Source organism: Cynocephalus volans, chromosome 6, assembly GCF_027409185.1.
Source record: "Cynocephalus volans isolate mCynVol1 chromosome 6, mCynVol1.pri, whole genome shotgun sequence".
Taxonomy (NCBI): Eukaryota; Metazoa; Chordata; class Mammalia; order Dermoptera; family Cynocephalidae; genus Cynocephalus; species Cynocephalus volans.
In genome coordinates this window covers 98491796-98519090 of record NC_084465.1, presented here as the reverse complement: position 1 = coordinate 98519090, position 27295 = coordinate 98491796, and the positions used below count along the sequence as shown (strand labels likewise).

The window sequence follows — 27295 nt, the reverse complement described above, 5'->3', positions numbered from 1 at the left end:
TACCGTCGTAGTGCACCCCGGGAGTTGTAGTCCGGTGGCTCAGTTTGCACGCGTGCGCAGTGGGCGGCGTAGCGCCTGGGCTCGCGCCGCTCGCTTGCGGCCCGGCGATTGAGGGAGTTTGGGGAGTCGAAAGCCCTCGCGTCCGGTGAGTTCTCCGCTTCCTTGAGGCCCGCTTCCAAGTCGGCCAGGGAGCCCCTCACCCTCGGGAGTCTTCCCGAGGCAGTTGGGCCGGGCCCGGGTGGGCGTCTCGGTGGTACTGGCGGCCTTCCTCAGGCCGGGCGACTTGGACGCTCCGCCGTCGCCGTCCCCCGCTCCCCCGAACCTGAGAGCGGGCGCCCCGGACCCTCCTGCCTCGTCCCCGCGCCTCTTGAGCTCGGCTCGCCGGCGTGCGGGACCTGCGGGGCCTTCTTCCTACTCCGTCTTCCCAGTACCTGACCGTGGAGCGGAGTACGGTACTTGTGCTCAGTCAGTCCTCGCCGAGCGAAGAATGAGGCGTCCGGCGCCCGTTCTCACTCTGCCTTTCTCCGAGCGTTTGGGCGGTCGCTAGAGAGGAACGGTTTTGACAGACCAGCGTCCTGAAGTTTAGCGATGTGTGGGATATGAGGGGTCAGGAGGAGGCAGGCTCCGCCTTCTGCATGAAACCAGGAGAGCGTTTATTAGGTACAGAACGTAAAAAAGTGTGTAAGGTAGCAGGTGCAGGTTCAAGAACTGGCCTTGCTGCTTAGGAGCTGTGCTGTGTGACGCTAGGCAAGATACTTAATCGCCCTCAGTTTCTCCTCTTTTGCTAAAAAGGAGTGCTAACAATAAGGCCCTTGATTCCTCAACCCCTTCTCCCCCGAAATGTAATGAGAGTATAAGTTAAGGCAGTTCAAGTCCTTTGGAAGACAGGCAACCCAAATCCATTTTTAAAAATAATTAAAAAATTTTAAGGGCCGGCCCATGGCTCACTTGGGAGAGTGTGGTGCTGATAACACCAAGGCCAAGGGTCTGGATCCCTATATAGAGATGGCCGGTTAGCTCACTTGGGAAAGCGTGGTGCTGACAACACCAAGTCAAGGGTTAAGATCCCCTCACCGGTCACCTTTTAAAAAAATAAAAATAAAAAGTAATAATAATTTTTAAATTTTTTAATTGTAAGAAACATAACAAAATTTACCATCTTAACCATTTTTAAGCGTATAGTTCAGTAGCAGTGAGTATATTCACATTGTTGTGCAACCTGAATCCATTTCAATACTGCCAAGTGGGGGGTATAGCAGCTTTTATATAAAATTTAAAGAGGATACTGTCTTGCCCATTACTAATATCTGCTTTAGTCCGAGTTTTAAATAACCGAAACCCAACTCAACCCAATTAAAAAATATTGCATTATATAAACTGGCATTGGAGATCCAAACATGTTATCAAGACTCTGGTGTATTGGTCTTCTCCTGTAAACAGGCTTACTCCTGTGGTAGAGGAGTGAAATAGAGTGGGACATAGTTGCAGAGAGCTCCAGTATTACATCTGCCCAATTTAGTAATTCCCAGGAAATTCAGAACTTTTCCCACCCCTCTTGTATGTAAAATCTCAAGAGAAGAATTTTGGTAGGCCCAGCTATGACATATGGTCACTTCTGGGGTGGGGACAGAGTATTGTAATTAACAGCCCCACCAGAGCCGTGAAGTAGAGAGGGACTCTTCCACAAAGGAAGGTGGGAAGGAATGCTGGAAAATAACATACAACAAACTAGAACATTGTGTGTGTGTGTGTGTGTGGTGGTAGTGGGGAGGGGGGACGATGTAATAGTGATGAAGAGGTTAATCAAGAAGCGCACACACACACTAGTTTTCTCCTTAAGAGAAGGTAACAATTGAGATGGAGTGTCCCAGCTTCTTGAGGGTAGAGAAGGATGGGAAAAAGACCCAGGTATGTGGGGGAAGAAGAGAAGGAACTGGTGGACTACATGGTGAGGAATAGTTTGGGTAATTTGTTAGCAGAGACAGAAACTTTGCTGGGGAGAAAACTATGTTTTTTTGGTATTTCTAGTGTTTTGGATCCTTGGTGTGGATTTGTGGAAAGAGTAAAGGAAAGGTGTAGAAAGTAAATCACAAGAAGCAGAGTGAAGGAATATGGGATAGGTTTCTTCTCTTTTCATCCCCTTCCTCCTTTCAAAGTTGAGCCTTTTCTTTCGGCTGTGAGTCTCTGCACATCTGTGACACTCTCTTCTCTTTCTGATTCCAGAAATACACTACTTCCAGAAGAACATGACTTCTCAATGACATGGGAAGAGATGGAATCTGGTCCCCAGGAAAGAAGTGGCAACCAGAGTGACCCAGTTCTTTGAAGCAAATGATGGCTGCAGCAGAGGGTCCTCAGGCATACCCATCCTCAAACAAGGACTCCACACAGGGACAGGAATTAGCCCTTCAGGGCAACAGCCCTGACTTCGAGGCCTCCCGCCAGCGCTTCAGGCACTTCTGCTACCAGGAGGTAGCTGGCCCCCATGAAGCTTTTAGCAGACTCTGGGAACTCTGTTGTCAGTGGCTGAGACCTAAGACACACTCAAAAGTGCAAATCCTGGAGCTGCTGGTTTTGGAGCAGTTTCTGACCATCTTGCCTGAGGAGATCCAGACCTGGGTGAGGGAGCAGTGTCCAGAAAATGGCGAGGAAGCTGTGGCTCTGGTTGAGGATGTGCAGAGAGCTCCTGGACAACAGGTGAGAAAAGGAAGTAGGAACCTGGTTTTGGTTATGGAGAAGTTGGGGTGAGAAGCACAGGAATCCAGTTACTAGAAAGGCGCTTGTTTGAGAAATGCACAGAAGTCCATGCCACCCACAGAAAGTCTTGGCTATGTTGGTCCTTTGCCCTTATTGTATGGGAAGAATTTCTCATCTGCAGATATAACTTTTAGACGTGCATATATTCAGTAATGTTTAGAGTTCCTAACTAAAATGGTAAAAACACCCAGAAAAATTCTCTAACACAGGGCCAGGGAAAGGACAACTATTCTTCACTTAGGGGGGTCGGAAAAATTAGAGATGTTGGTGAATTAAAATCGAATCTCTTGCTAGAAGGTTCTTTGAAGGCAGAGTACCATGTGATGTACATTAAACAGAGTTGTATTAGAGCCAGTCCTTGCCCTGGTTCTTGCTGCCTGGATTAAGTGGTCTGTTTGGGTCAGTGATCGGTTCACAAAATATTCATCTGTGGTTGGAACTAGGTCTGATATCGGATCATCATAACGAGGTTGTATATTCTGGGAGAAGGGAGATATGAAAGGCGTAGGAAGAGAAAAGTAACATGTGGTTTTTGGTCATGGAAGATTCGATGGGAGGAAGGCAGCTGAAATCTGGATCAGAAGTCTGGGAGAGGCCTAGAGTGATGGAGTGGTGTGGGTCACAGAAGTGCTGGTCAGCCTGAGAGGGTCTGCAGTCAGAGCAGGAAGCAGCTCACTGGGTGCCCTGAATCTACATGGCTGGAAGGGGAAGGACCCAGGCAGTGGAGATGCTTGCATTTCCTGGTGAGGAGGTGGGGATGTGCCCGGGCTATGGGAGGAGGAGTGGTGAAGGGAGGTGTAGATGAAATTTGCTGGGGTTGAGGATTGAGTACTTCTGACTTAATTTAGAGAAGGGAAGCATTAGGGAAGAAGTCGAGGATGTTAATTTGAAGTCTCTGGAATTGGGACTCTTACTAATAATAGGCTTGAGTGGAGAAGGGCAGTAGCACACATATGAAGATGGAGTTTGGAGAGGTGAACTGAATAGAGTGGGACTTCCTAGTCTCAGTTCCCCTTGCTGTTTCTCTGTGATGATGATCTTTACCCTTCTTATCCCTCATCATATCAGAACCAAATGGAATATAAATGAAAAAAGTACAGGAGTGTAAAGGGTAAAGCAGCTATTTGAAACCTACTATGAAAGTGAAAGGGAGAGCAAGAAGTGGGGGTGGGGAAGTAGTGATAGAGGGTGACATCATTTCTCAGGTCCCCAGTTACCTCTTGGAACCTCTCCTCATTCACTTTAAGGGCCAGTTGTAAGCATGGGACTTGAAGAATGAAGGTGGCTGTGAAAGAAGGAAGCTGATTTTAAGTGACTACAATATGCCAGATATTGGAGATTGTAGAGTGAACAAGACAGGCATGGCCCCTGGCCTGCTGGAGCCTGCATTCCATGGGGGAAACAGACAGTGAGCCAATGAATAAAGTGCTTGGTGATCTGATAATGATCTTGGGGGAGAGAAGTGGGGGGAGGTAGAAAGTGAGGCAGCACCTCTCTGAGGTGAGATTTGAGCTGAGCTGTGAAGGAGAAGGAACCAGGTGTTATGTGTGATATAACAGGAACCATTTTGGAAGTTTTATCTTCTGTGCTGCGGAAGACGTCCCTTAATCTTCATTTTTGGTCCTCGTTGCTAAGACGAGCTCTTGAAAAGGTCATAATACTGCAGATAAAAAGAAAGGAACAGAGCTAAGCAATTGAGAAAGTGATGGAAATAGAAGCTATAGAAAGGTTTAAGAATCATATAATACGGGGGTTCAACAACCTGTATGCAGTGATAAAGAAGGGAAGGTCAGAGAGCTTGAAAAGTATCAGGGTGTTGAGAGAGTTAACAGAAATGTACAAACTGGATTGTCCACAAAATCAAATTACTGAAGTAAAAATAAAACAAGAGAAAGTCTCACAGAATGCAGAGAAAAGGGAAAAGAAATCAAGATAAGAAAAGAGGAGAAAAAGACAAAGAGGGCTGGTCCAGGGGATACAATCTATGCATGATAGGAATACCTGAAACAGGACAAAGCAAATGGAGCTGAAATGGTAATTAAGGAACTAATTGAAGAAAACTTTCCAGAGTTCAAGAGCGAACTAGATATACAAATAGAAAAAGTGCATATGGTACTTTTTTTTTTAAATGTGGTACTTTTAATTTGATGAAAAGCAACACCTAGACATATTCTGGTGACATTTTAAAATTTCAAGGATAAAGAAAAATTCTGCAAGTATCTAGATAGAAAGCAAGTTACGTATAAAGGGGCAAAAGTCAGGCTGACCTCAGAGTTTTCTCTTGTGACTCTAAATGCCAGGAGACAATGGAACAATATCTACAGCGTTTTAATGGAAAATAATTTTGAACCAAGAATTATATACTCTGCCAAGTTATCATTTCTGTACAAAGGCAACTGGAAGACGTTCTCAAATATGCAGGGGTTAAGAAAGTATGTCAACCAAGAACCTTCCCTGAAAAATTTGCTGAATAATTTACTGCAGCCAACAGAGAAATGAACTAAAATCACTCAAGAGGAGGGAGGCAATTGTGTGAAAGAGTTAATGTTAAGCATTAGAACTAGTTAAGGAGCATTAAATTTAAATTGTTATATATGGGGTAATAAAAATAAATACAAAAATAGATTTGTAAGCTGCGTCTAAAATTTCAGTTTATATAGTTTTAAACTGTGAAAGGGCATGCCAAATGTTCAATATATTAGGCAAATAAGTACTATTTTAGTTTTAACATGTAGTATTGTTGATAAAGATATGTGTATTCTTAAACGAAACATAAGTAAAATAAAAGGGCTTTCTTTATCCCTGTGGATAGGACAAGTAGAGTAAAGGCATTCTAAATGTTAATCTGACAAAATTGGAAAACAGTAGTTTTACTATATATTTACTTTATGTACAGAAAAAAAAGTACCAAGTTTGTTTGTATTGTAAATTCTGACAGTGTAAAAAGAAAACTTCCAAACACTGGTTGGGGTGGGGGTGGACATAACCTTGTTTTATGTACATGTTGCATGGGAAAAGACAATAGTTACTGCATCATCTGGTAGTTCATATAAGTAAATTTGACATTGAGAAAAGTGTTACAGACAAAAATAAAATATATATGTTCCAATATTTTGGAATAGAAAGGAAGTGGTTAAAAAAAAGAGAAAATATAGCAAAAGAAAAACAGCAAGGAAGCATTAAAATTAGCATAAAATAGATCGACAGAGGTAAGGATGAGTTATCATACTCATAAGCTGGTTAAATATTCTTACTAAAAAGATTCAAACTGGGTCAAAAATGAGTCTCTAACCTGTAGTACATTTATATAAAACAAAAGATAAAAAGGTTTAAAGATACTAGGGTACTTCGAAAAGTTTATAGAAAAATAGAATTGAAAGATAATATGAGCCTACTGAAAACTATAACTCATGGAAATAGAGAACAATATTTTTATTAGGCAGAATCCAAGCATATAACAAGATATTTTATATTTACAAAACATACAATACAGGATGTAACATTTAAGAGACTTTCATGTGGTAAATAACATGGCATTCATATGTAAAATAAATGTTTTATGTTTTGATGTGGGTGATACTGATGTTAAACCAATATACTTGTATTTTAAAAACATTGTATGTTTAATATTAATTAATTTTATATACTTAAAATTCATTAAGAAATCCTACAGTTAAAGAGAATACATATAGCAAAAAAATTTTTTTTTAATTTTTAAAAAATTATTATTTTTTATTGATTATACATATTCATGGGGCACATAGCTGACTGTCAGAACCTGTGCCCAAGATATGGTAAAGCAGATCAGTACTATCAGCATGCCCACCACCTCAAATTGCAGTTATTCTCTGTGTCCCCCACTCAGCCTCTCCCTGGTACCCCTCTGCCTCCCCTTCTCCCCAACCCTAGGTATGCTCTCTCCCTTTGCAAGTCCAGCACACTACTGTAGTCTTTCTTTCCTTCCTTCTTTCTCTCTTAGCTCCCTGTTATGAGTGAGGACATGCAGTATTTTTACCTCTGTGCCAGGCTTATTTAGCATAATTTTCTCCAAGCTCATCCATGCTGCTGTGAATGGCAGAATTTCATTCTTTTTTATGGCTGAGTACATACCACATTTTTCTTATTCAGTCATTTGTCTATGGGCGTTTAGGTTGGTTCCAACTCTTGGCTATTGTAAATAGAGCTGCAATGAACATGGGAGTATTTGTATCCCTTCAGCATGATGATTTACATTCCTTTGGGCATATACCCAGAAGTGGGATTGTTTGATCATATGGTAAATCTATCTGTAGTTGTTTGAGAAACCTCCATACTGTTTCTATAGTGGCTGTGCTCATTTACTGTCCCACAAACAGTGTAGAATTCCTATTTCTCTGCATCCTCATCAGCATTTGTTATTGTCTTTTTGATTATAGCCAATCTAACTGGGGTGAGATGATATCTCAATGTGGTTTTAATTTTCATTTCCCTGAGGATTAGTGATGTTGAGCATTTTTTCAAGTACCTGTGGCCATTTGTATGTCTTCCTTGGAAAATTGTCTTTTTAGCTTCTTTGCCCATTTTTAAATTGGGTTACTTTAAAAAAAAAAAAAAAAAAAAAGGAGCCAGGAGTACCAAGAGCTGGGAAGAGGGCACTCCAGGCAGAGGGCCCAGCACACACTACCAGCCTAAGGTGGGAGAAGACCTGGCATGTTTGAGAAGAAAAAGGGAGGGCTGTGGCTAGAGCTCAAGGATCAAGGGAAGAGTGTATGAGGGAATTGGAGAGAGGAAGGCAGGGGCCAAGCCTGCTGAGTCATTTAGGCTGCAAAGGGGAGTTTGGATTTTATTCTACGTGCAATGGGAAGCCACTGAAGAGTGTAACTAGGGAAGGATGTGATCTTAGATTTTGAAAAGATCACACTGGATTCCACATAGAATGGATTGGAGGGTCACGTAGTAGAGAGGATGCAGGACAGCCAGTTGAGAGGTGAGGACAGCAGTCCAGACAGATGGTGGTGTCCTGGACCTGGCTGGAAGCTGTAGAGGTGGACAGAAGAGGACCAGTGCAAGGCATCTTTTGAAGGTAGAACTGACATTGGATTTGCGGGGAGAGGAAATACCCTAGTGCTGAGATCACAGGGCCTTTGTAAAGTGAAAGCTGATGTTCTCACTTTCAACAAATAAGTGTATGCTGTTTTTTTACCTGGTGTGTCAGGCTCTATGCTAGGTGCTGTTATATAAGTGATCTTATTTAATGACTTCAAAGACTGAATTCTGTTCATTTTTGTTTCATTACAGTAGCAATACATTGGCTCCTAGAATGTTTTTTCCCTTCTGCTTCCTTGTATTTCATATCGTTTTTAATGCTCCTCTGAGGCATTGTGAAGCTCAGCCTAGGCAGGAATTTGTACTGATGGATGATGGGGTCTGTTCTCAGGTCCCAGATTCTGGGAAGGACTTGAAAGTGCTTGTGGAGGAGATCGCTCCTTTGGGAGCAGCCAGAGAATTACTCAGATCCCAACAGAAACAGGAGGTTCAGCCAGAAGAGCAAACTTTGAAGCAGTCACGAGGCTCACACCAGAGACCATGGGAACACTCAGAAGGTAAGTAGAGCCTATGCCCTCACCTGAGGCAGGTGAGAACAATCATTTTTTGGAAATAAAGGTTTAAACTCGAGTCCGCCCTAGTTTGCAGATTAAATGCCTTTGAAATATATCCAAAAAGCAAGATTTCAAATTTTAGTTGAGGGTAATAGCACTTAAAATAGTGTTAGCCTAATTCTTTTATTGCAATTTAATTATTTTACTTCGGAATCAGGTGTTACTAAAGATGAACATGGTTTCCCTCACCTTCTGCATAGTAGTTCTTCATATACTTGAAGACATGAAACTCCCTTCCCTTAATCTTTTCCAGAATACATTTCTCTTATCATTTTTGCATTTCTTCCAAAGCTCTATTTTTTGTTTTTACTTATTTTAATTTTTTTAGAAAGCTTTTTTAATTAAAAACTTTTTAAAATTGATGTAAAATTTACATAACATAAAATTAACCATTTTAAAGTGAACAATTCAGTGCCATGTATTTAGTACACTCACTATGTTATGCAACCACTACCCCTATCTAGTTCCAAAACTTTTTCATCATCCTAGAAGGAAACCCTCCCTGTACCCATTAAGCAGTTGTTCCCATTCTATCTCTGGATTTACCTGTTTTGGACATTTCATAAGAATGGAATCATATGATACGTGACTTTTGTGTCAGTACTTCCTTCCTTCTATGGCTGGATAGTATTCCATTGTGTAATATACCATGGCTTTATATTTTTATGTTTTTTTCCATAAAGCAGTTTGACTGGATACATTTCTAGATAGTCTTAAGGTCCATTGCCTTTTCTACTGAACTGAAAGCTGCCATTAGAGGTTGCTAGGTAACTTTTACAGCTCAGCTCATCTCTACGTAATTCGAATCCTGGAGGAAAGCATTGTGTCTTAATGATGTTTAAATTGGCAAACTTGTGTTGATAAAATGTTAAGTTGTCTAAGAGGTTTATTTGTTTTAGTTTATTTTAAACAAAGTAAATATTCTTATCAATATCTTTGTAAACTTTGCCACTCAGCATTTATTGCCTTTTGATCCTTGGCACACCTGTGCTTTCTAGTGTGTGCTGTCTGAGGCTTTGCGCCAGCAGGGACAGTGGGGAAAGCGAAGCAGGATGCCCTGTGCTCCAGGCTCCGCTCCCTGTGCTTGCCATGCCCTCCAACAGCTCACAGACCTGCAGTGTTGTAACCTCCCCAGGGGTCACATGCCTCTGAGTTTCTGCTGAAGTTCTGCTAATAAATCCTAAAAATGAATCATTTTATTTGTAGAATTTTTGAAGGTGGGGATTTGAGAAAGAATATATTATCTTGATCTGAAAAATATAACAGGTTTAGTTACTGTGGTATTTGTAATAGTACTATGGTTATCTCTGGGTGGGGGCGCTATGAAGATATTTCCCTCCCTCTATTGTGCTATTTAATTTTTTTCCCTCTAACATGTACATATTTAAAATGAAAAACAAAAACAAAAACAAACCACTGTCTTTTTTAAAGTTATTATGCCAAGAGGAATCTGGCAAAAGGAACTTCTCAACACACAGAGGGTGTTGGCTATAGCTGTAGTTCTCAACCTTGAGTGTGCATCAGACTCACATGGGGTGGGGGTGGGGGGTGCTAAAACACAGATTCTCCGGCCCCACCTCCAGAGTTTCTGATTCAGAGGATCTGGGGTAGGGCCCCAGAATTTGCATTTCTGACAGGTTCCCAGGTGCTGCTGCTGCTGCTGCTGCTGCTGCTGACCCAGGGAGCCCACTTTGAAACCTCTGCTCTGTGTGCAGCAGCTGTCCTCTAACAGTGGCCATTTCCTCCCCCAGCCTGGCTTGTTCCTCAGGTTCCCAGGAATCTGCCCCTGAAGAGGGGTCTCTGAGAGCAGGAGACAGGTGCTGTGGTCTGGACAGGTGGGTCCCAGGTGAGCTGTGGTTGACACCTTCTGTCTCTTTTGAAGTTCCCACTTCATCTTAGCACTCAGTCTCATCCTAAAACCCCTTCTTTTCCAGAGAAAGTAGAAAGGTTTTATATAGTCCATTGAGCTTCTCAGGTTGTTTTCTTACTCCGTCCACTCTGACATCATCACAAGGCTCTTTACTCATCCAGTTCTTCCCATGGAGGGCTGACCTCCCATGCCTTTGCTTTGCCCCTGATCTGATGACTGTGATAGGCTAGAGCAGTTCTATTTTATCCGTAGTAGCAGACCCTGGTGTTATTACAGGGATCAGCCACGTGTGAGGACAGAGCTGTATCCTTCTGTCAGCAAGAACAGATGTGCATTGGCCCTGCACAAAGGGCTCTCTGCAGGGGAGCTACCCAGAAGAATGACAGGCACATCTCTCTTGGTAAGGATCTGCTTCCCTTCTAGGTCCTGATGGATGTGTTCAGTTGCTCAGAGAGACTGAAAGAATCTGAGAGGAAAGGAGACAGGCAGAGGGAGTAGGGAGACTGTTAGGTGTAGAGAGAGGAAATAAATGGGAACGCAGAGCAGGTGGGAGAGCCACAGAGACAGGCAGAGATTGAAAGGGACAGCGAGAGAGAGGGCTCATGATGGATGGGCAGCACGCGTGACCAGCAAATGGGAACGGGAGGGAGTGTGAGGTGAGAGCAGTGGGGACAGAGAGTGAGGGAGGAAAGGAGAAGAGGGAGGGGAAGATGCAAAGGGCAAGAGCAAAACAGAGCAAGAGTAATTCAGGGCAGGAGGCTGGCAGGCAGCAGCCAGTGAGAGGCACAGGTGGGAGATGGTGCATGTGTGCTCACACGCACCGGTAGGTTTGACAGCTCCGAGGCCTTCCAGTGGCAGAAGAGATTAAAAACAAAATAACCCAACCCTGATGCTCCACTTCTATGCCCAGGCCCTCCAGGAGGAACCAGCCCTTCCCTGGAGTCTCAGGACACTTGAGGAAGGTTCTACCAAATGCACTGCTATCTTGCTTTTCTTGGATCAGTTCTGCCCCATCTGGGCCAGATGCCCATCCAGATTGAGATAAATGTGCTGCAGCTCGCAGGGTCTTGATGTCTTCTCTCTGCTTCTTCACATGCAGGGTTTCCTATTCACGATCCCAATGTTGGCTCTGGGCTGGATCAAAGAGGACACACGGGGAGCCCAGATTTTCACAACTGCAGAGCAAGGAAGAGTTCTAAGAGTTCCACAAGTGAGACTGGAGTGGAAGCCCATGAGAAACCAGCTAAGGGGGAAGAAAAAATCAGGTGTGATGCCCAACACCTGGAGTCAGCAGGTGAGACAGTAGCAGGCTCACACTGGGCCTCGGAGGAAAATAGGACTTTCCTTTCTATTTTCAGTGAGCCTTGGTTTTATGAAAAACTCCAGATGCAGCACCAGCAAAGTCACCAGCTATATGGGGAAATTGCTGAGCTCTTGTGTGAATAAGGTTCCCACAGGACTCTGGAGCAGTGTCAAACCAAGTTCACTAGCCAATGGGCTGGTTACTGTCGAGGGAGGCAAGGCCGAAGCCCAGAGCCTTGTGCTATTCAGGGGGAGATGGATTTTCTGCTTGCCAGTTCTAGGGGTTTGGCAGACAGGGCTATTGGGGCCAAGGGGCTGGGCTAGGCTCCATGGAAGTGGAAAGAGGTGGGGGATGAGGACACAGCAGAGGACTCAGCCAGCTACAAACTGGCAGGAAATAGTCCAGGAAACTGGGAGCCCCCTGCAGCTACAGCCTGCTTCAGAACCACTTGGGTGAGGACCTCTCTGGATATGTCCTGGTACCAGTTGCCTGTATGCAAACCAGTCCCTCACACTGGGCCTGGTCTCCCAGCTATAAATTAGAGATGGTTCTTGTTCCTTGGGGTTCCTGTCCCTTACAGTTAGGGGTGATGTTGGGATAAAACCCATTCACCTTGCTGTGTGCAGTTTACATACAAGTGTACTTCGAAAAGTCCGTGGAAAAATTGAATGAAAAGATAATATGAATCCTTCCATGAACTTTTTGAAGACCCCTCATATAGGGAAAAGTAGTACCTAAACCCTTAGCTTGTCTGGGTCACTCAGGAAGTTTTTTCAGTGTGAAATTTGAAAGCCAAAGCCAGGTATGTTTTTGTCACCAAAGTAGTGAATTGTCTGGGTAGATGCTATATCCAGATTTTGTTAATAGAACAAAAAAAGAATGAAGGTGATGTTAGCCGGGAATGAGTATTGTGTTCTCTTTGGCAGGTGGGTGACATCTGGACAGGTGTCAGCGGTGAATTCAAAAGGTTATCACAGTCTAGGAATCAGGTTTCATTGCAGCTTCAGGGGATTGATCTGTGTCCAAGGCGGATATATTCCTCAGAATACACGCAAATTACCTCCACATCCATAAACAATATTGTGGCTGTGTTTCAGTTATCATTGCTGTAAAACAAACCACCCCAAAACTTCGTGATTTAAAACAATTATTTCTCACCAGTCTGTAGGTTAACTGGCTGGTTCTTCTGTTTCTTTGCTGAGGTGTTGAGTTTGGAAGATTCCAGAATGGCTTCATTCACCTGGCTGGCAGTTGATGGTGGCCTCCAGCTTGGAGCTCATTGGGTGTGTCAGATGGCTATAGCCTCACACCATGCTTTCCTGAGCAAGCATCCAAGAGGACAAGCTTTCGCGTGCAAGGGCTTATTGAACCTTTGCTGGCATCATGACATTTAGCCATGTCCCACTAGCCAAAGTTAGTCATATGGCTGAGCTCAGTGTGAGAGGGATTACGTAAGGCTGTGAGCACGGGGGCCCTGTGATACTGCTCCTGCTTTACTCTCGCCAGCGTGGCTCCCTCCTTGTCTGGGATTTCACCCAGCTCTGTCCACTGCCATCCATCCCCCTCTGGCATTGTGCCTTTTCTTGCCTCTCCAGGCTCCTCTTGGACCTTATCTTTGGCCAGTTCCAGGCAAAGTGTAGTGTCTTTTTGAGCAGATTTATATTACTAATATATATGGTTAATATGATGAGGTAAGACATTCCCTTAGAGGCCCTTCTGTTTTTGTGCTTAGGATTTTTTAAAAAAATTATCGAAGTGAAATTCACATGACATAAAATTAACCTTTTTTTTTTTTTTTTTTTTAAAGATGACCAGTAAGGGGATCTTAACCCTTGGCTTGGTGTTGTCAGCACCACGCTCAGCCAGTGAGCTAACTGGCCATCCCTATATAGGATCCGAACCCATGGCCTTGGTGTTATTAGCACCGTACTCTCCCAAGTGAGCCATGGGCCGGCCCTTAAAATTAACCATTTTAAAGTGAACAATTCATTGGCATCTGACATATTCACAGTTTTGTGTAACTACCACCTCTATCTAGTTCCAAAACTTTTCCTATCACTTCAAGCAATTTCTCCCCATCCTCCCTCCCCCTAGTCCCTGGCAACCACCAATCTTCATTCTGTCTCTGTAGATTGATCTATTCTGGATATTTCATTAAGAGTACCTATAACTTTAATTTCCACAGTATTAGGCTTATTGAATGAGAGCTTGTATTCCCTATATACTTTGGTTTCCTGCAAACAACTTAGGACCCTTTAAAATTAGGGATGGAAATGAGTCAGAGAATGTGGGAGAAGAAGTCATTCTTTCAACAAATATTTATTTAGTGCCTGCTATGTCTCGGTCGTAGTTCTGGATCCTTAGGGATACAACAGTTAGAAACAGACAAAGATGCCTGCCCCAAGGGGAGAGACAGACAACAGCATGACGAATCACTGAGTGGCACAATATGGAAGGAGGAAAGGGGCAGGGGGAGCAAAGCAGAGTGATGGGAGCACTTGGCCATGGGGTGGCTTGCATTTGTAGTTTGGGTTTCAGGGTTGTCCTCACTGAGAAAATGACATTTGGAGAAACTTCCAGGAGGAGAAGGAATGAGCCACATGCCTGTCTGGAGGAGAATGAGAGATGGAGGGAACGGCTAGCACAGTGTTGTGGGGAGCGAGGCTGACACAGAGGTGGCTGACTGCTGCAGGGGAGAGCGAGGGGGAGCTCAGCGCCAGATACATGGGGCAGCACAGCCCAGAGCAAGGCCAGCTGAAACTGACAGCTAGTGTTAGCAACCTTAGTAGCAATTTAATGTAGCTGAACTGTCTAACTGCATTTTTATTATATTTTACAAATCAAACACAAAAACTGGGTTCTTCATAGATAATTTGAGAAACAACGAACACAGGGCCTTGATGCCTTACATGAAGGACTTTGACTTTTATTCTGAGTGAAGTAGGGAAGGCTTACAGTGTTCTGGGCAGAGGAGTAAGAATTTTCAAAGGATCCATCCTTTGAGTTTTTTTGATTTATTTGACACCGAGCTTTATGTAAACATTTGTCTCTCTCTCTTTGCTACAGAAACTTTCACAGTGACCTCCAGGAAGGCAGGTCCATGTCATATTTAAATTTGCCTTTCTCTGAAACTAGCGTCATAGGCACTCAATAAGTTTTATTAGAATTGGTGGTAAAGGTTATGCTGATAATATTGATCTGGCCATCACATTTGGGGTACAAGTGGTGACAGTCAGCTTTGTATCCCATGAATATTCATAACCAATAAAAAAAGAAAAGTTTTATTATAGTTAATAAAAAAGGAGGGGGGCTTACTCTGCTTGGTTGAAAATAGACTGTGGGAGATCCAAAGTGGAAGCAAGGAGACCAGGTAGGCAGCCACAGCAGTGACCCAGGACAGTGGCTCGGAGTAGAATAGAGAGAGTGATGAGAAGAGGCTGGTAGCCTTCAGAGCAGCGCGACCAGATGTCAGAATGCACTTGTTGGAGCAACTTGAGACATATTAGCCCTCACGAACCGGGCCAAAAGGCTGCAGGATGTGTGCTGAGTGTTCTTGAGTGGCCAACAGATAGTGATGGGCCAGTCGAGGAGGTACTGCAGTGTTAGAGGAGAAGCGGGCAGATGTATTCTATTACCAGCTCTTCTCTCCCCTGAATCTCTGCTTCCCTCCAAGCCTCACCTGTATACTATGTCCTCTTATGTGGCCACCTTCAGGGAGCCCCACAACTGCGGAGACAGGCAAGCCACTACCCTTATTGTGAGTCACCTCTCCAGAGGATGTAAGTGAGATTCAGGATAAATAAAGAAAAATAAAAAGGGAAGCTTTAGTAGATGACTCTACAAGTCCTTCTCAATTGGAGAGGATGTCTTTTCTACTACACTAAAGTTTTATGTTTTAGGAAAAAAGGCCATAGTGAGATATCTTCTCAGAAATAACAGAGCCTTAGGCTGCTTAAAACTGCACTGCAGTATGAACAGTCTTCTCTGATCTGACTGCTATATTCTTTGTCCCTTGGCAGCAGGTGTGCACTGGGACTATGAAGAGACCAAGACACTCCTGGCTGTTCTCAGTAGATCTCAATTTTATGAAAGACTCCAGGCCTGTCAGCAGAGCAGCCAGATCTACAGGGTCGTGGCGGAACGACTCCGGGAACAGGGCTTCCTGCGGACCCCAGAGCAATGTCGCACCAAGTTCAAAAGCCTGCAGTTGAGTTATCACAAAGTGAGGAGAGGCTGTGTGTCTGAACCTTGTATCTTTTATGAAGAAATGGATGCCCTTTCAAGCTCCTGGGCCTCTGCATGTCCTATGGCAAGTGATGCTGTTCTTGGCCAAGAGGCTGGAGAGCTGAATCAGCAGAACAGGGAGCCCACAGAGGTTGTAGATGATGGCACTGTGGATGGTGCAGGCCGGGATGAAAAGGATCTCAGGAATTCTGGCCAGGAAGTCCAGAGACGTGACCTGCCAGTCCTGTTCCCAAACAGACTTGGTAAGGTTTGTTTGGTTCTGATGGTCACAGGATGGGAAAGTCCACGTACAGGCAATTAGCCTAGCACTTGAGAGGGAGCTGTCACTGCTCCTGGTGTTGTCATCATCTTGATGTGACTTCTCCAGGCCAGCAGTCTTAGTTTTCATGGTGTTTAAGGATTATTCCCCTTGCATTTTATTTTATTTTATTTTTTTAAAGATGACCGGTAAGGGGATCTTAACCCTTGACTTGGTGTTGTGAGCACCACGCTCAGCCAGTGAGCAAACCGGCCATCCGTATATGGGATCCGAACCCGGGGCCTTGGTGTTATCAGCACCGCACTCTCCCGAGTGAGCCACGGGCCGGCCCTCCCCTTGCATTTTAGAGCCCTGATTTTCTACTTGTCAACCTCTTTCACTGAGTCCATGTCATCTTTTCCTGTGGAGTTTCACCGTCTTGCTTCCTGAGATTACTAGTTAGGCCTCCTTTAGTAATCTGAGCCTGTGCTAGCCGGGTACTCAGCACCTTGCCTGCTTCCTCTTTCAGCTGGCCAAACAAAAGGGTGGTCTTTTGTTCTGCTCCCAGAAGTAGGCCATTCAAGAATTCAGAATACACCTATAAGCAGACAGACAGGTGACATAGTTTGACCTTTTGTCTCAGTTTGTCATTGTGTCAGAACATCCAAAAAAAGAAAAGGAGAAAAGTTGGTGGGGTTTAGGGTATATTTTACCTGTGACCACAAAATTTGGAGCTCAAAAATATTATATTCGGAAGTAAAACTTAGGCTTTTAATTAGCAGAAGATTTAATCACATGAGAAATTCCAATAAGGTGTTTCTTCTTTATAGTAGTTTAGTTGTAACTCTTTCCTCATTCCATTGTTTTCCTTCTCTACAGTCCAGTATATTTCTTTTTTTTCTTTTCTTTCAGGTTTTCAGTTCAAGAATGGGATTAAAAAAGAGAGTCTGAAATGGGATGATTCAGAGGAAATAGAAATGAACAAGGCTTTACAGGGAAAGTCTAGTGCAGAAATTTTTTGGCACTCTGAGCTAACAAATGGCTGGGAGAGTAAGCCAGTGTCGGGACTGGAAAAAGCTTCCCGATGTCCCGAATGCGGAAAAAGCTTTAGCCGAGGTTCTTATCTTGTTCGGCATCAGAGAATCCACACGGGTGAGAAGCCTCACAAGTGCAGTGAATGCGGGAAAGGCTTTAGTGAGCGCTCCAACCTCACTGCCCACCTGCGAACTCACACAGGGGAGCGGCCCTACCGGTGTGAGCAGTGTGGGAAAAGCTTTAACCAGAGCTCCAGCCTCATTGTGCACCAGAGGACACACACGGGGGAGAAGCCTTATCAGTGCACCATCTGTGGAAAGAGATTCAACAACAGTTCCCAGTTCAGCGCTCACCGGCGCCTCCACACTGGGGTGAGCCTGTACAAGTGTGTGGAGTGCGGGAAAAGCTTCAATAATAGCTCCCATTTCAGTGCCCACCAGAAAACCCACACTAGGGAAAAGCCTTACAAGTGCTCTCAGTGTGAAAAGAGCTTCATTAAGAACTCTGCCTTCACTCACCATGAGGCAGTGCACATAAAAGAAGTACTCACATCACAGGAAGGGAGAGGTGTATTGTGAGTGTGTAGGAGACCTGCAGATCACTTCCTTAGGTCAGCATGTGTTTTATAGAGCTTTCTTCTGCTGTGGAGAGGTATAGCCAATCCCTGACTTAGCAGTAGGCTTATTGACAACCAGTTCTTATCCACCACGTCCAGGAACAGTAATCAGCCTGAGACTGACCTCCTTCTAGCTCTGCCTGTGACTCCTGAGTCTTGTCTCACTGTGACTTAAAGTTTGCTTTGATGGGGAGGCCATAAGTGCTGCCAGAAAACCAAGGTCTCCCTGTTCTCAACACTGAGAATGGGTGGCCAGTGATCTGAGAAATGTTTCTGGGAAAGGTCAGAGTGTGGCAAAAGTCCTCACATAGGGCTGATAAATTCTCCCCCTTTTGGGAAGCACATTTAGAGGTTAAGAGCATGGATCTCTTCTAAACCAATAATTGACTTCCAGACACTACTTGTACTGCTGCTACCTTCAGGGTAGATGATCAGTGCTCTTTGTAACCCAGACACCACCTTAAGGGAAGAAAGGGAAGGAAGGAAGGTCAAGCCATTGGCTAATATTGAATCTATTTCCCTAAGTGACTTAATCTTAGAGTAAGCATAAAATCTAGGTTGATCTTTGTAAGATTTCTCATTTTACCATCATCTCCCCCAGTTCCTGATTGTCTCTTACAGTAAATGGTTTCTAAACATTACTCTTTTTGATAATAGTTTATAAACTATTATAAACAAGTTCACAAACATTACTATCTCCTTTGGCAGCTGGCTGGTACGAGGATCTGAATCCTTAGCCTTAGTGTTATCAACACCACACTGACCAACAGAGCTAATTGGCCAGCCCTCTGTTAATATTTCTGATGAAAATAAAGAGGTTTCTCCCTTCACTTCCCTGGCCTTTGGTTATAATTTTCTCCATTAGAAACTGTACTCATGCTGAAGCCTGCAGGGTCCTGAAGAGGATCTAAGTTTAGAATCTGCTTCAGGCCAGTAGGACATGCACAGAAGGAATAAGGGGCTGGAAATGGGGAGAGGAGGAAAAGAATTGGGAAGATTTGAGCCATTGCTGAGAAGGGAGATGATAGGAGTAAGGAAACAACAGGTAGTTCAGGAGGATGTGACTGCAGAGAGAATAGCAGGTGAAAGGAAGGTGGGTCTGAGGAGCACTAGGAACCAAAATTTACTGATCTAGAACAAGTCACAGATACTTAAAAGCTGTGAAAATCGCCATCCATAAAAAGATGGGTACATTGTCTACAGTTCTTGGATTGTGCATGCAAGGTAACAAAGCAACTTGTCTAAGCCATGGGGAAAACAAGTGTCATGGCCTCTGCTCGAGCTTTTTTGAAGAATTAAGTATGAGCAAGGGAGAATGTACATTCCATCTCAAAGCCAGAAGAAATTAAAATTTAGGGGGAAGAAGGAGAAGCAAAGGCAGGACAGAGGAATATACTTGTGTCCTCAGGTCGAACCCTGCCTGGGCCACCACTTTTCCCTGCATACACTGTGGGTGTGGCCCTAAGGAGAAGCTATGCCGGACAGTTCCTAGACTAAGAGACTTAAGAGACTTTGTTCAACACAGAAGAAAACATCTTCAAAGAGCCTGGTGCAGGGCCAGGAGGTGAGCTTGAATGTGACCTCTGGGACAGCCTGACTTCATGGTGATTTCTGGTGGAAAAAGAGACAGCCCAGGGGTAGATCAGTTACTTGAGGGACTTGGGTATCAGCTCAAAGAAGTTGGTTTGGTAAATGAGGAGAGCCAGTGAAAAGGAAGTGAAGAGACTTAATGTGGCCTCACTAGTAGGTTCCTGCCTTCCTGGGCCTACCGTGGCTGGGGAAAGTGGGATATAGCTGTTGAACTCTGCATGTTTAGGTCCCCCCCGCCCTCCAAGCTGCTTTAACCTCTAGTCTGCTGGGTAGAAAAAGGAACACCAAGTACTACAGCCCCCAACCTTTGCCTCATTTATAGTTCTGTGAATACTCCAGATGGTCTGGAGGAGACAGGTAAGATCTGGAGAATTCATTCATTCATTCAGGGAGTATCTGATTGTAATATACCAGGTATTGGAGCCAGATATAAAGCAATGAACAAAGCAGATACTTTATCTCCCAGAACCAGCCTCATTGGACCCCTCACAGGTACCAGCACCAGTCAGGCAGCACTGCCCAACCCCCAAACCCCCAAGATCTGAGTCCCAGCTTGGCCTAGCATGTACCAAAATAAACCACCCTTATCAGTTAGGGAATGGTGGGAACACTTTTGAAACCCAGCTTCCCAGAGTCCAACCAAAGGGGCTAACCTTGCAAGCAGACCCTTCTAAAAATGGTCTCATGCCTGCTATGTTAATGCTTGTCTGCACGAATCCAGTAGGAGAGGTTCAAAATGTGAGAGGGGATAAAAGTTGGAGCAAGGTCTCTCAAAAGTGTGGGATGGGACAGAATTCTGAGCATGGGGAAGGATTAACCTTTAATTGGAGATTTAGGTGTGGAGAATGGAGATGGCTTCAATTTATGGTTAGAAGCAGAGTATTACCTTGTAGGTTAATAAGAGAGAATGAAATGTTTGGTTTTGGAATAATGCACAAGTAATTGTTTTAATAAGACAATCAGTAACTAATTTAGAAGTCAGCCACTTTCAGGAACAATGGATAATTGAGAAATGTATTTACCAGTGAAGCAATGGCAAAAATTGGGATTTTTTTAAAAATTGAGATTTAATCTCAGCCACTTTGCAAGCTTGTGATTAACTACTTTGATCTGCTGAAATGGAAAGAGAAATTAAAATGGAATGACCTGCTATTGAGAGTGGAGTTGCCTGTAATGCATTAACCCTTAGAGAATTTCAGAGGGTGCCCAAGTGAAAGGGCCTCTTCTTCCCAGATACCTGGATCCTTCTCTAAGGAGTTTTCTGCCAATTTGGCAAGACTTCTGCTTCCCAGATGGGGATTTCTTCTTCTATATACTGCTTCCACAATTCTCTTCCATTTATATTTCCCACCTATGTCTACTAGGGCTTTCCTATCCTTGTCAGGGTCAATGGATGAAGCTCAAATAAATGGAAGTCTGAGAGGGAAAACTCACAGGAAGAAGAGATACAACTCCAGATGGGAAAGGAAACCCCTTCAGTGGTGTCTTTGTGTGAGAGGGAGAACAGATCATCATCCCTCTTCTAGAAACAAACAGATTTTGGAGGGAGGAAGGATGAAGCAGGTTTGTGGCTCAATCTGTAGTAGAGACGGAATTGTAATCCAGGTTTCCCAAGGTGCAGAGGACTCTTTCCTTACCAAGTCCTTTATGCAAATGTTCCAGGACACAGTGTTTACTACCACTTAACGTTTTAGCTGAGGCTTGGGGGCTGGGGGTCCAGGATCCTGGGTTGGCTCCTCAATGTCCTCTGGATCACTTTCTCATAGAGGGAACAGGACTTTGGCATGGGGCCTCTGCTGTCCTTGTGATGTTCATCAAAAGGCATTTGAACTTGGTGTGACACTGCTCAGGGTCTGCAAATGACCCAGCACCTTTAGCTACATAGCTGTTGTTTTGGGTACCTCGCAGTTCCAGTAACAGGTCATGAAACGCATTTACCAAGGATAAAGAAGAATGTCTTAGTTTCTGCAGCACTGCAGTGCATACTTGTCACCAGGGGAGAACACTCAGAGTGACAGCTCAGGCTGTTTATCTCTTGGTCAGCTGATCACAGGCTTTCACCATCCTATCTCCCATCGCCTAACACAGCCTGATACTACACTAACCACTTGAGAATGAACTTGAAGTAGGCTGCACAGAAGGCAACACCCCATCATCTGTAGATTTCCTCTGATGTCCTCTATTACCCTCTTAAGTTCAGCTCTTCAGATGTCCATTAAAAAGCCAGTTTTTTTTTTTTCACCTGTAAGTTAAATACTAGGGCTCTCCATACAGTTTCTTTCTTTCTTTTTTTGGTGGCTGCCCAGTAAGGGGATCCAAACCTGTGACCCTGGAGTTAGGTTGTGCTCTAATCAAGCCATACAGTTTCTATATCTCCTCCCCTCACTGAAACATTTTAATAAAATTGATATAATTTTACAGTCAGCACTATTGCTTTTTTCCAAGGATTCCTAACCACTTCCTGCAGACTAGATCAAATAGTCTTGCTACAGCCCAGAGAAGTAGAGCACAGCCACAGACTGTCACCCTTTCCACACATCTACTGGGGTTCCTCAGCTGAAGGAGGCTATGGATAGTCACGGCCAAAACAAGAGCTGGGCTCTTCAAGCTCCTCACATACTTTCTCTTCCTCTTGCTGCCTCTTCTATGCCTCTTCTGTGAGGGGACCTCCTTACCAGACCAGTCTCAGGGCAGCCCAGGACTTCTGGGATCCTGGGATGGAGTGTGCCCATTTCATCGCTTGGCTCTGCACAGTCCTGCTGCCCAGCCTTGGCTCGGTTCCTGGGTAGAGACAAATAGAAGGACTGAGTGTTCTTCACTTTTGGAGAACACAGGACTCTGGCAAATAGCCTTGCCGCTTTCTGTGGTCGTTAGCCTGACAGCTTAGGAAGCTGGTGCCACCTGCACTGGCATTTGGAGGAATCTGTGCTCTTGCGGCTGCTCAGCCACCCCCATACACCTGGTCGTTCCAGGGGTATATCTGGAGTTTTTCATAAATTTGGGATTTACTGAGATTGGCAAGTAGTCTTGGTTTCTTGAGAGGCCCAATGCAAACCTGTATCCTAGGTTACGTGGCTTGCATAGTGGCTAAAGTGAAAGCTGGGTTAAAAAAAAGAAAAATTCTCCCTTTTCATCACCAAAATCAAATTTATTTTTATCAATACCACACTCTCACCAGTCTAACTGGCCAGTTTTTATTTTTAAATAATTTTTTGTTTGTTTTGGTGGCTGTCCAGTGTAGGGACCTGAATCCTTGACCTTGGTGTTATAACACTGCATTCGAACCAGCTGAGCCAACTGGCCAGCACTCATTTCTCTTCTTTAATGAGAAATCCTGGATCCCACCTCCAGAGGTTGTCAGTCTGGGGTAGTTGTTTCTAACAAGTTTTCCACATGCTGCTGTGTGCTCATCCCTGTATGAGAGCCACCAACCCTCTTCTTAGAGATGGAGGACACTGGGGCCCAGTTCACATGGGGAATCAGTATCAGACAATCGTTAGGAGGTAGTGTGGTATAGTGGTGAGGGCTTTGCAGCAACACAAACCAGGTTTAACTTAATTGTGTTACCTGTTGCTGTGTGTCCTTAGATAACTTACTTAACCTACCTTAGCTCCAGCCTCCTCATCTTACAATCAGTGAAAAGAATATCTTCCTCTCAGGATGGTTTAAAGGGTTAAATGATTTCATGTATGCAAACCATTTACATATTACCTACCATACAGTAAATGCTTAACGTATTCCAGCTATTTTTCGATATGTCCTAAGTTTTACCATGTGGGAAAACAGCCAAACAACTTCAAACTCTCCATGCATTGCTGATGCCTGTACCTATGACCTCCCAACACTGTTCTTCAGTCAGTGAATTCATTTGTTTATTAAATATAGTATGATGAAATTAATATTTATTTTGTCTGGAAATGTTTATGCTGTGCCAGACACCTAGAGATACAGAGTTGAGGAAGACTGGGTTACTACCCTCAAAGGGAAAAGAGCTGGATCTGGAACACAGGTCAAGTCAATTCCGAAATCATTCATTACTTCAGCCTCTCACTTCTGCCACTTTCAAGCTAACAATTTCTATGAAACCTCACAACACAGATCTTCCCCTGTATGTTGACACCATCTCAGGGAAGTCTTGCTGTGTGGGGGCTGGAGGCACAGCTGCTGCTTCACATCACACCCATTACCACCAATCAGCTCCCAGCTGTGCCGTCTTGCCTGGCACTAGATTAAGAGCAAGGTGGTATTATTACACAGTCTAGATCTGACATGGCCCCTAAGAAGCTTTTACAGTCTAAAGGTAGAACAGGCAAAAGAGATTCATTAAAAAAAAAAAAAAAAGGAAAAGGTGACCTGTCAGAGATCTTGCTCGTCCTGCAGTCCCTTGCTTGACATCCTGTCCCCTTTACCTACCATCAAGGCACTGTCTATTGTAATCCACAGGTGGATATTTTTATGAGTCAAGACTTTAGTCCCAGATACAGGAGATGGTGACAGTAGCTGACATGTCAGATGTAGAATTTATACACCCAAGCACCAGCAGACAGCTCTAAGGGACTCCTGGGGTTGGCCCAGCTCACAGCGGGTCTTCATCCGCTCATCCTCGTCCTCCCTTGCCTTCTCATCTTGGCTTCTTAGCCTTATACCGGGTTTCTGGGCCATTTCAGCTATATTTTCTTTCTTTCTCAATGGCCAAGCCACCTGACATGTCCAAACGGGATCCTCTTTCTGGAGATCTTCACTCCTCTGGTAGTATCTTCTGATTCAGGCTCCCCTGTCCAGGCTGAACTCGCCCCCATAAGCCCGTTCAGAAAACTTGCTTGTCAGTCTAAACTAAAATCAGGTTCTCTTCTTTGGGTGCCAGCAGGTTACCACGAATGCCCCAAAACACAGACCTGACTCATACATGATACTTGTGGAGCTATCACCGAATGAGCCCTTCTGACAGAAGGACCAGAGGAAATGACAAAGGTTAGATCAGGAGCTGAGCTGTCTCAGCCCGACAGCTGCCACCACCATTTTACCTGTTTCTTGCTCCTAATTCTGGTCACGGCAGGACTGAAAAGTCATGTCTATGATGTCACAGGCACTGACAAACTCTCACCCCCAGATTCTTCCTGCTTCTCCCCGTTCCAGCCTGAGACTCTGTGTCTCACCATTTCTTGCAGTAGTTGGGTTCTTCTTTAAGGCCCATGGTCAAAATGGTCCTGAACATGAGTTCTGCTCTTCTCTTGGGAAAGCCCCCGAGGTTAGGGCTTCACTGGCTAAGTAAGAGCTTGGCAACTCCCCCCATAATCTCAGGGTTGCTCCTCTAGGAGCACATACACTATCAGCTCGAAACAAAACCCTATCACTGACATCCTATCTCACCCCTACAGATCACTGTATGGGCCCAGGGAGGAGAGGTATGGGAGCAGAGATTCCTGAAAAGCCAGGGCTAAAAACTTGAATGAGGAATGGGGTATGTGTAACTGGGCAGAATAGGAGTCCAGATCCCAGTGCCACACCTGACAGTGGCACAGAACATGCCTAGGACAGTGCAGGGAGGTCTGTGGCAGCCCCCCATCCTGAGCCCTGCAGCTCTGTTAACGCCTCACAGCACAGCTCCCAGCCCCCAGAAAGTCTCACTCTGGCCCTCTCTTGACCAGAAACCCAGATGTATTAATCTGCTTTGAGGAAAGATGCCACTCAGCCACCGAGGACTTAACTAAAGTTCCCATACCTTGCTGGACAGTCCCTCCAGCACAGAGGAGGTATTTCAAGAACGGCAGTCTCATTCACAGAACTGGCTCAGGTGAATATAATGTGGAGAGGAGAAAGGCTGAGTTCTACAGGGGACAAATATCTCCCCTTCATCATTCTTGGGAAGCAGAGACCTACTGAAAACTTGAAGTATGGTGAGGTCATCCATTCTTGCTCTCCACTAACCCTCCTTCCTGCAAAGGGGAAAGAAAATCTGTTCTCTTAGGAAATCTGGCATGGACACTAATCAGAAAAATAAACAGGTGCTTAGGAAGCAGCAGCAGCAAAGTCAAGTTTCTCCTCCTTGTGTCAGCTGCCTGTCCCCTAATCCAGGCCCCGCTACAACCCAATCTCCATTTCTTTTTACATACTCCTTACCTAGCCCATTGCCTTGGTCTCCCCGGTTCTCCTTCCAAATCCATACTAAGGTCATTGCCCTCTCACTGCTTTCTGGATGATGCTCCCTCACCCAGGCTTGCATTTCTCTCTGCAGAATGGCCAGGAATTGCTTCAGCTCCAGGATCTATCTCCTCCTTCAGTGCAGCTTGGGCTGTGGTCATCAGTATCAGAGCTCCCTAAGGTGGCCAAAGACTTTGTGAGGCCCAGACATTGCTGATAACTGGAGAGCCTGAAGAGCTGGTGGGAGAGGGGTTGTCAACCCCTCTGAGAAGTTAGCTTTTGCCATCAGCGCCTGAGAGAATGTGAGGAGTGGAGAGGAATTCAACTGCAACTGAGGCTGATCTGTGGCTCAAAATTCAGTTCCCACAACTCTGAAGAATCACCTCCAGCTTCAGTCTGGAAGAGAAAGAGGTCAATGTGAGAGTTCATTCCTACTTCACTTTCCTTACTCTAGGAAAGAAGTATAAATTTCTCATTCCATCAAATCTGCCTGGTACATGAGACAAAATGTTAACTAGTGGAAACAGCACAGATGTTGACTATCTGGTGGATCTGGTCTGAGTCTCAGCTCAACTCCCTACTAACTGATGTGGGGCAGATTATCCAATTTCTCTGGGCCTCTTTTTCTCATCTGAGGATAACAATACCCAACTCGCAGGATAGAGGAAAAGATTAGAAATGATATTTGTAAAGCAGCTAGCCCAGTGCTTGGTGCTTAGAAGGCACTGGGTAAATGGTACATGGCGCTAGTAAGAGAAACTCCTTACAGGAACTTCTTCACAGCATATGTCTCTACTTGACATATTTATAGGTTTAATGTCTGTCACCACCTACAAGAATGTAAAGTTCTTGAGAGCAGTGACTTTATTTTGTTCATTGCTGAATTCCAGCACCTTGAAGAGTGTCTGGTGCTAAGTAGATATCTGGCAAATGAATGAGTGGGTAAAAAAAGAGGAAGATTAGGGTTATCAGACCTGATTAATCAACCAGGTGTCACATACTTAAGTATTATAAAGAACACAAAAGGAGGAAAAATCGATCTCTGGCTGAGATGTCTCTGACACCTGTTCCCTCTCCATCTCCACTACTATCATTCTAGGCAGGGTTTCTGAACTTCAGCACCACTGACATTTTGGGCCAGATAGTTACATGAGTTCTTGTGGGGCAGTGGGGTGCCTGTGCTTTGCAGGATGTTTAGCTGCATCCCCGGCCTCCGTCCACTAGATGTCAGTAGCACACTGCCAATTGTCTTCTGGGAGGCAAAAACTCCTGGTCGAGAACCTCCCGTCTAGGGACCTATTAGTGCCTTTGCCCACCTAATTTTTCCTGCCTGAAATACTCTTTCCCCAAGTCCTGATTCATTCTTTCCATAGACAATGGACACGAGGGAGTCCATTTATCTTACCCCACCTAATAAATAGTTTTGGGGTGGGGACGGTTATCTACTCCTCCAGTTTGGGAGCTCTCTTAGAAGGCAAGCAGCATGCCTGTGTCGTATTCGTGTCCCCACCGGGCACAACAGGGCTTCGAAGAACGAGAGTTTTATTAGCATAAGTCGCAAGAGCAAAGAGGCATCGACACTTTCAGGGGAGTCTTCACCAGGGAAGCTGCAGGAACGGGGCCCCGAAGGGCGACGGGGCCGACACGCCGGCCTACCTCGCTCCCACGCCTCACCAGACAGTGGGCCAGCTTCACTCCGAGTCCCACAGCCACTCCGCGTTTTCGCGTCTCAGGACCCAGAAACTGCAGCCGAGTGCAGCCGGGTGTGGGGCGGCCAGGTAAAGCCCTCACGCGCGTGTCTCACAATCCACGCCCTCTTTTCCATCACTCCACGCCGGAAGCTGCCCCAGGGCACGCCGGG

At 44.8% G+C, this 27295-nt stretch overlaps 1 protein-coding gene and 1 long non-coding RNA gene across 3 annotated transcripts; one reads left to right on the top strand and one right to left on the bottom strand.

The window, feature by feature from the left end:
- The first annotated feature begins 56 nt into the window (after positions 1 to 56).
- Positions 57 to 18533, top strand: ZSCAN32 (zinc finger and SCAN domain containing 32). 2 transcript variants are annotated; one of them, XM_063098905.1, is made up of 6 exons: positions 57 to 145; positions 2224 to 2697; positions 8174 to 8339; positions 11366 to 11560; positions 15592 to 16056; positions 16965 to 18533. In XM_063098905.1, the coding sequence occupies exons 2-6, from the start codon at positions 2332 to 2334 to the stop codon at positions 17663 to 17665; spliced, it is 1893 nt and encodes a 630-aa protein (XP_062954975.1). In that variant the 5' UTR covers positions 57 to 145; positions 2224 to 2331; the 3' UTR covers positions 17666 to 18533. The 2 variants fall into 2 exon arrangements, with proteins under 2 accessions (XP_062954975.1, XP_062954974.1); XM_063098904.1 differs by having other exon boundaries at positions 15589 to 16056.
- Positions 13913 to 27274, bottom strand: LOC134379781 (uncharacterized). The gene is made up of 4 exons (XR_010023826.1): positions 27091 to 27274; positions 25414 to 25830; positions 21969 to 22074; positions 13913 to 18162 (listed from the first exon to the last, which is right to left on the bottom strand). It is a non-coding gene; the product is annotated as an uncharacterized LOC134379781 (long non-coding RNA).
- Between the last annotated feature and the right edge of the window lie 21 nt (positions 27275 to 27295).

Coding starts and splice junctions, on each gene's coding strand:
- ZSCAN32 (XM_063098904.1), top strand. CDS start 2,332: ATGATGGCTGCAGCAGAGGGTCCTCAGGCATACCCATCCTCAAACAAG. Junction 2,698..8,173: donor AGAGAGCTCCTGGACAACAG/GTGAGAAAAGGA, acceptor GTCTGTTCTCAG/GTCCCAGATTCTGGGAAGGA. Junction 11,561..15,588: donor CCAACACCTGGAGTCAGCAG/GTGAGACAGTAG, acceptor GTCCCTTGGCAG/CAGGTGTGCACTGGGACTAT.